The 8,430-nt window shown below is 56.9% G+C and overlaps 1 protein-coding gene across 2 annotated transcripts in view; it reads right to left on the reverse strand.

Moving 5' to 3' along the window:
- Positions 1 to 3,015, reverse strand: part of LIMD1 (LIM domain containing 1) — a 66,620-nt gene extending 63,605 nt beyond the window's left edge. The window contains exon 1 of one of the 2 annotated variants that reach the window (XM_058727244.1): positions 963 to 2,872. In XM_058727244.1, coding sequence (XP_058583227.1) covers positions 963 to 2,361 — 1,399 coding nt within the window. In that variant the 5' untranslated portion in view covers positions 2,362 to 2,872. Of the gene's footprint in view, positions 1 to 962 lie in introns of both variants that reach the window. The other variant, XM_058727245.1, reaches the window with a different exon arrangement.
- Between the last annotated feature and the right edge of the window lie 5,415 nt (positions 3,016 to 8,430).

Genomic DNA, 8,430 nt, shown 5'->3' on the forward strand with positions numbered 1-8,430 from the left:
AACCCTCAGACTCTTCTAAAAACAGGCTTTCTAGTTAGTTCTCCCATGAGACCACGACGTCGTTACCCCACAGGGCAAGACGGCTGCCTCCAAACCCTGCACAGAGAAAAAGAAAAAGCTGAAGCCCACAGTCTCCGAGAGTTTGAGATTCCAAAAAGAGAATAAAACAAAACCAGAAACTGTGAGTAAAACCAGTAAGGAGTGTCTTCCACCCCACTGGGCGGCGTGGCTGTGGATGTCACCTGGCTGCAGGGCTGGAACCTCGGGTGGGGGCTGAGTTAGGAGACACCTAGCGCACAGGTGTCCGGCCCCTTCTCCCCCACGCCCCGTCCCCCCTCCAAGTTTCAGCAGGTGTGGGGTGGGGCCCTGTATCGTTTGCATTTCTAACCAGTCCCCAAGTGAAGGGGTCCGGCTGGTCCGGGGACTACACTTTGAGAACCACGGCTCGAGAACAGTCTTCTGTGTTAGTAGTGCAACTGTGCGCGTGTGCACACACACACACACACACACACACACACACACACACGGCCAGAGAGAGCCCCTGCCCAACCACTGGTCTTCAAATAGCCAGACCAGCCTGGCCCAGAAGCACCTGCCCCCAGACGCTTGTCCATTCAAGTCCTGCATGAGCCAGTCACTGCCAAGAGGCTCTGAGGGCGCACCCAGAACCCCTGAAATCTGACATCCCGGCATTTCCCTTTTTTGAGAGCGGTCGTGGGCAACCCCACCCCGCTTCGCCTTTTGCATGTGTGTAATGCCTCAGCTGCAAGATCCGCTTTCTGTTCAGGGATGCTTTCAAGTTTCTGAATCAGGAGATGCAGCTGAGAGAGGAAGCCACACCCCCGCCCCCCCAAAAAAGCGTGCCACTCAAGGAGAGCGACGGCATCCCCGACGGGAGCCCCTCCCCCAAACGCAGGGACCTTATCACCCACGGTGGGCAACGCCACCGATCTCTCACTCACCAAAGTAATCGGCCTTCGGGTGACCATCCATCTCACGCTCCAGACGCTGAGTGAGGGCTTCTAACTTCAGTTCGGCGGCTGAGGGCCCAAGCTCGGGGCCCGGGATGAGGGTCTGGCAGGGCAGCTTCACCCTGGGGGGACTGGGGCTCTCCCGGAGCCCAGGCCCCAGGCTGCCATCAGATGACCAGCCGGAGGGGCCTTCTTTACAAGATAACTCAGGCGGGGCGGACATCACCGGATGGACAAGGCTGGTGGGGCTGAGCTTGGGACCAACGCCAGGGTCTGTGCAGACAGGCTTGGGACCCAGTCCAGGGGCCACACCCGACGGCAAACCGTCCGCGCTGGCTGGTGAGGATGATGGGGCGGAACTAGAAAGGTAAGACTTGGGTCCATCTTGGAACCAGGCTTGAGGGTCCACAGTGGGTTTGGGCGTGGTGCCCGATACCTCGCTCCCCACGCCCAAGTTTGTTCTGGGAAGAGCTCCTTGGCTGGGGCAGCTCTGGGCCAAGGGTGCCAAGAAAGAAGGGGTCCTGGGCTGAGTGGGCCCCCTGAGGGCCCCGTTCTCCGGGCCGGGGGAAGAAAGGCCGGGGCTCACCCGCTGGGAAGAGGCGGTAGTCCAAAGCCCGGCTGGCTTCTCACAGCCGCGGCCACCAACACCGCCATCCTGGCCGGTCTCTGACGACTGGCTGGAGCTTGGGGCCAGCTGAGGCTGGTACAGGGGATGGCCCCCGGAGGGTTTGGACAGTGGTGCTTCAGTAGTCCCTGGGGTGCCAGGCCACCCACTCCCTACGCCCACCCTGATGCTGGGGGACACTCCCGGTTCATCAGCCCACTTTGGGCTCGCCAAAGAGAGGTTGTCATAATAGTCTCCGTGGGTGAGGCAGGAAGGATCCTCGCAGGGGCCGGGCTGGCGGAAAGCAGACATCTCCCAGCGTGCCAGGCTCTCCCTGGAGCCACAGTCCTGGCTGCCATGGCTTCCGCTGCGGACATACGGCCTGGTCCTCTGATCCTGGGGTGGATACAAGGGCTGCCCAGAGGCGACGGCAGTGGCCGTCCCAGGACCCGCTGTCGAGGCAGCGAGAGGGGGCTTGGTAGCACCATCCGGGGTCAGCTTGTGGCCCACAGCGGCATCCCGTCGGACCTGTGGGCCTGGGGGGCCCCCGCCGTTGACCGGACCTCTGCCCCCCCTGGGCAAGGTCTCCTCCTGCAGAAGCTGTTGCTGCTGCTGGCGGTGGATCTTGGCCATCTTGGTGGCAAACACCCTGCGCGTTTCTTCAAACTCAGGGTTGTTGCCTGCCCCCTTATCCACTCGGAAGAGTCCATCCTTGGAGGCCTCGTACATGTTCAGGTCCTCAATGAATTTGCTGGCCTCCAGGCCCAGGTCGCCGTACTTATCCATGTCGCAGGCGCGAGTCAGAGCCTAGCCCAGGTGGCCGGTGTGTCGGTGGGTGAGCGCGGGGCCGGGGTGCGGGTTGTTGCAGTGGGGGCCGGGGCTCAGGTCCAGCCCAGGACAGTCAACGCCTTCCACCTGCCGGGCCTGAGAGTCATGACCCCAGGCCTGGGAGTCCGGCCGAAGTGGAGGCCTCAAGGCCAGCCCCGGCCCAAGTGTGCGTCCAACTCCCGTTCGCCTCGGAGGTGTCCACGTGGGGGCAGCTGGTGGCGCTTCACCGTCCCAGCTTGCCGTGCGTTCTTTTCTCCCTTTCAAATCGTAAAAGGAAAAAGAAACAGAAAAAGACAAACCCCCTCCGTAAGCAATCAAAGTCCGAAACGGGACGACGAGCGCAGCCTCTGGAGGGAGCCGGAGTGAAGCCGGCTCGGCGGGAGAGGGTGGAGGCCGCCGGACCGGCCGCGGCAGAGGCGCGGCGGACGGAGGCGCAGGCACGTCCCGGGCGCCTGGCGCTCGCGGCTCCCCGACCGGCGCGGAGAGGGGCGCGGGGAGCGGCGCACCGGCCGGCCCGGGCCGGGCAGGAAGTCCACGGCGGCCGCGACGGGCGGCCTATTGTCCGATGGCGGCGGCGACCGGGCGCGCGCGGGCCGGAGGGCGGCGGGACGCGGAAGTGAGCGCGCCGGACGCAGTCCCCGCCGCTCGGTGGCCGGCCGGGCGCGTCCCGGGCCGCGAGGAGGCGGAGGCGGGGGAGGCGGGGGAGGCGGCCGAGGGGCGGGGTCGGCGGCGGCGGGCGCCCCGGGGCAGGCCTGCGCCGCGCAGCGCGGCCCCGCCGCCCGCTCCCCGGCCGGGCGTTGTGGGGGGACGCGGGGCTGTGTCCCGGCTCGGGAGCGGGCACCGCGCGGGGGCTGCCCCAGCCGCCGCCGCCGCGCTCCCCCCACCCCGCGATCCGCGCCCCGCTCCCGGGCTCCGGGCCGGCCCCGCCCCTGGGCGCGCTGGGCAGGGGCCTCCGCGCCGAGACCGCTGGTGGGCGGCCTGGGCAGCCCGCGGGGGCCCGCGACGTGCGCCTCGGAGTCTGCAGGAGTCCCGAGGGCCCGCGCTCCTCGCCCCACCGTGCCTCAGTCCCCCGGGTGGGCAGTCGACCCCATGTGCCGCCCGAGACCGCCTCCGTCCGGGCCGGGCCGGCCTCCAGGCTTGCCCGGGGTGCGCGACCGGAGGGCCCGGGATGTCCCCCCGGGGCTGGTCCGAAGTTCTCCTTAACAGGTGGGCAGACTCGGGCACTCAGGGGGAAGTGTCCCAGACGCCAACGTGGGAGCCCAGGTCCTCTGAAAGGAGGAAAAGAAAAAATCACGTTGTTCCCCGGAGCGCGCGCGTTTAAGGGGCTCAGTGCAGCAATAAAAACACGTGCCCGGTGCCTCCTTATTCCTAAGGGGATTCCTGACCCTCCCCCACCTCCAACCCTCCCCCCCCCACCTCCAACCCCCCCCCCCCCCCCCCCCCCCGCGCTACACACACACCCGGGTCCGCACGACTGCGGGGGCGGCGGCCCTGACTCCTGGGCGCCCCCGCCTGGCCCAGCGCTCCGGGCACCAACTCCGAAGCGACCCTGCCTGGGTGTCATTCATTTGCACAGCCAGAGTGATCCTAAGGCGAACACCAGACCAGTCACTTCCCTGCTTAAACTCTCAATGCTTAACCCCGGAGCCTGGATTGAAATCCACTCCCTATCAGGGCCCTCGGCCCTGGCGGACCCTGCCGCCCCCCCTCCCACTTGACTGGGGGGCCCCTCTGCCACTGTAATCCCGAGGCAGGAGCTTCCTGGTGTCCGCCCAGAGCCTGACCTTGAACTTCCGTGGCTCATCCTTCCCATCTTTGCTGAAATCACCCCCTCCTAGAGGCCTTCTTTTTCAGCACCCTCTTTCTTTTCTCATCAGTTCTGATCACTATTTAAGTATCTGTTTACATGCTTTTTTTTTTTTTCTTTTTTTTTGGTCATGGTCGGTGGGTTTTCCACCTCATTGAGACCCTATCTGTATACCCCGTGCATAGTACATAGTAGTATCTAATGGTTGAACATGTGAATTAGTGAATCCGTCTGCCAAAACTGACAGGGGACAAACAAGATAATCTAGGTAAAAAGTGCGCTGTATTCTGTAAACCCCAAGTGTGGTTTACCCGAGTCAGTATACTGTATGTGAGTCAGTATGCTGTAATCACCAGGAAGCTTGTTGAAAATGTAGAAATTCATGATCCCGCCCCCATCCAACCATCCAACCTAGAATCTTCATTTTAACAAGACTCCTGAGTGCTCCGTTTGCACAATAGTTTGAGAAGCCCTTCTGTGAAGAACTACACAGAATGTATTTTTACTTTTACAAAGTCTTTCAACTTTTTTTTTTTTTTTGTCTACAAAAGTAATACATGTTTATGGTAACAACTTCAAACAATACAAAGACGCTGTCAACTTTTAAAAAGTTGCCCATGATCCCCTGGACCAGAGAGAACTGTTAAACAATCCTTTTGTATTCAGTAAGACTTGTTAACTGATCACTGGGTTTACTCATAAGGTGAGTGATATGCTTGTGAACTTTTTAGAACAGTGATTCTCCAACTATGGCCCTGGGCCCAGCAGCAGCAGCTGCACCTGGAACCCGTCTAGACCTGTGGTTCCCAAACTTGAACACCCATCGGAATTCCTTAGGGAGCTTATTAAACACTGGTTGCTGGGACCTACCACCAGTTTCTGATTGGACGGTTCTAGAGTGCGGCCTAACGATCTGCATCTCTAATTCCCAGGTGATGCTGATGGAGGTTCAGGGACCACACTTGAGAACCACTAGAGTCCCAAGTCCCAGGCTTCTGCTCTGGGCACTGTGGCAGTGGCCGTTGGTATACAGAGAGGTGAGGGCATCTATCAGAGTAGAAAGCCGCGGCCCAGCATGCCTGACCCCTGAGTACCGGGAACATAGCTGACAAAGTACCGGGAAGCCTCATACTAGAGCCACAGACACCAGCCAGCGCCTCTTGTAAATCAGTTTTCTCTTTTCATGCTAAGTTGGCAGCACCTGAGCCCATAATCCTTGGTCCCTACCTGCTCCCCCCACCCCGCTTCGCCTTGCCCGGAGTGCTCAGAAGTCACGGGTCTTACTCCCCGTCCCCCCTGCAGTTCTAGAAACCGCTACACCATCTCCAGCATCTAAAGGCACACACCTGAACCCACCGTCTACGTATGTCCTCACCAGACTGGCTTGTCCCCTCCCGGTCAGTGGAGTACCTCAAACCTTTACAAAACAGCTTAAAAAGACGGCATCCCAGGGGCCATATACCACTGGGAAGGGGTACTCGGAAATGACGGGCACGGCCAGGAGGCCACTGGGTATTTTCCTGCTGCCGCTTAACGCTCCAGAGGCAGAGATGCTTTCCAAGTCTCTGCCCAACATTGAGAATCCGAGCCGTGATTATTTAACGTAGGCCGGTTTTGTCTGTCCTGTGTGCTCGGAAACATCCGTTGATTAGAATCTCAAAAATTGTGTTCAGACTTGCACATCAGTTGTTTAAAAAGCAAAACGCTAAAGATCTAAATGTTTTTACCACTAAGCAGGCAGAGCGTGGATGGTTTTGTTTAAGTGTTTGCTGATGATGTTTTGTTTTGTTGAATGAGAAACGTCCCACGTTCTATTTCACCAATAAAGCCACTCCACGGCAGCGACCGTCCCCCACGGCCCTGCCTGTATAACAGAAGCCATAATCAACACACAGCGTTCCCTGAGTCTTGAAGCTTATTTTCATGAACACGTGGGTAGAAAAAGCCCATGCCCGTGAACGCATTGGTGAAATGCGGAATTTTCAACTTGACCTGCCCAGAATCTCAGTAACGTCAATCAGATCATATACCTTCAGCCCAGCTCCAAACCCTCCAGCAGCATCCTGAACCACGAGGAGAGTAAGACCCTCCCCTTGACCCTATGTGACCGGGCCTCTGGCCACCTCTACCTCCTAATTTCCCTCCAACCCCCCTAGGAGGCCTTGGGCCCTTTTCCAGGTGCTGAGGATATGACAGTGAACAAAGCAGACGTGGCTGTCTGTTTGGATCTCCATCCCAGTGTGACAGGGTGGTCAGTAGAGAAAATAGATACATGCCTTGTGGAGGACATTAGAAAGTGAGGGGAGCTAATGTGAAAGATGAAATAAGAAAGAGGATGGGGCGCCATTTTGAATACAACCACCAGTGATGGCCTCACTGAACACAGACTTGAGGAAGAGCGAATGAATGGAAGGAACTATGTTGGAGACAGACATCTAAACAGCCCTTCTCAGGAGCTTTGTAGGATATAAAGTGGAATAGAGGGGGAAATGCCATCAAGAGAGGCTTTTTTTGAGATTTTTTTTCTTTCTTTCTTTCTCTTTCTTTTCTTTCTCTTTCTTTCTTTCTTTCCTTCCTCTCTCTTTTCTCTTTCTTTCTTTCCTCTCTCCTCTCTTTCTTTCTTTCTTTCTCATCTTCCTCTCTCCTTTTTCTCTTTCTTTCTTTTTCTTTTTTTCTTTCTTTCCTCTCTCCTCTCCTCTCTTCTTTCTTTTTCTTTCTTTCCCTTTCCTTCCTTCCTCTCTCCTTCTCTCCTTTCTTCCTTTGTTTCTTTCTTTCCTTCCTCTCCACTCTTTTCTTTTTCTTTCTTTCTTTCTTTCTTTCTTTCTTTCTTTTCTTTCTTTCCTCTCTCCTCTTCTTTTTCTTTCTTTCTTTCTTTCTTTCTTTCTTTCTTTCTTTCTTTCTTTCTTTTCTTTCTTTCTTTCTTTCTTTCTTTCCTTCCTTCTCTTTGTTTCCCTTTCCTTCCTTCCTCTCTCCTTCTCTTTTCTTTCTTTCTTTCTTTCTTTCTTTCTTTCTTTCTTTCTTTCTTTCTTTCTTTCTTTCACAGAGCGAGAGTGTGAGCTAGGGAGAGGGGCTGAGGGAGAGAGGGAGAGAGAGAGAGAGAGAGAGAGAGAGAGAGAGAGAATCTCAAAAAGCCTCCATGCTCAGCATGGAGCCAGGCAAGGGCTCAATCCCATGACCCTGGGATCATGACCTGAGCTGAAATCAAGAGTCAGAGGCTCACCCGCCTGAGCCACTCATGCATCCCTAGACTTTTTTTTTTTTTTTTTTTTTTTTTTTTTTAATATGGGAAATGGTACACGTCTCTGTGCTGATGGGAATGGCCCCCTGAGGTGGGGGTTGGGGCAGGAGAATCGCTCTTGTAGGAGAGAGAGAAGGGGGATTTTTGGAGTGGCACACCTGAGTAGCAGAGAGGGCCAAGCTCCACTGAAGATTTCATCCATGGTAACAGGAAGGATGTGGGCAAGAGTCAGGTAGGGAGGTACGTAAGGGGCTGGGATCTTGGGGTGGTAGGAGGCTCTTCTGATTAGTTTTCTCAGTGAAACAGGAAGTAAGGAGAGTTAGCTGAGAGTGAGGCCAGGGGAGCTGCTCTTGGGAACCGGCCATCTGGGGGACTGGGAGAGCGAAGGGCCCGGGGAAGCACCGACGGATGGAAGCACGGAGGCTTCCCCTTCGCTCCCAACCCCCACCCTGAGATCTGGGGCATGGATTTCAATGAGGCCAGCCAGCACGGTGGCATGCTTTTCTCTGGCCAAGTTCAGTTGCACACACGTGGGTACGAAGTAGGTGGAGAGTTGGATCCAACCAGCGCTGGGTCTGCCGAGTGAGTGCAATGGAACCAGAGTGGGCAAGACAGTTGCCCTAGACCCTGCCCCCCTCCCCCGAGGTCCCATATCCGTGTGATTCCCCGGCTTTCAACCCTCAGGTCTGCACCCAGCGGTCCCTTCTCCAGGAAGTCCTCCTCAACTCTTCTCCATCCCTGTCCCCACCTGACGTGGCAGGGACTGTCTGTCTCCTCACTGGGATGCAAACCTCCCCAGGCTATGGGTCATTGGCCCTTCTGTTCATTGTTATGTCCCGGGAGCCTAGAACAGCACCTGACACGTGGTAGCACCCCTTCAAAATGCTTGGTAAATAAATGAAGGGGTCACATTAGAAAAGGGAGTACAGGCATTATCATCTACAGGTGGAAAAAAATGATTGGACTTAACCGTGACCTAGAT

Source organism: Neofelis nebulosa, chromosome 4, assembly GCF_028018385.1.
Source record: "Neofelis nebulosa isolate mNeoNeb1 chromosome 4, mNeoNeb1.pri, whole genome shotgun sequence".
NCBI lineage: Eukaryota > Metazoa > Chordata > Mammalia > Carnivora > Felidae > Neofelis > Neofelis nebulosa.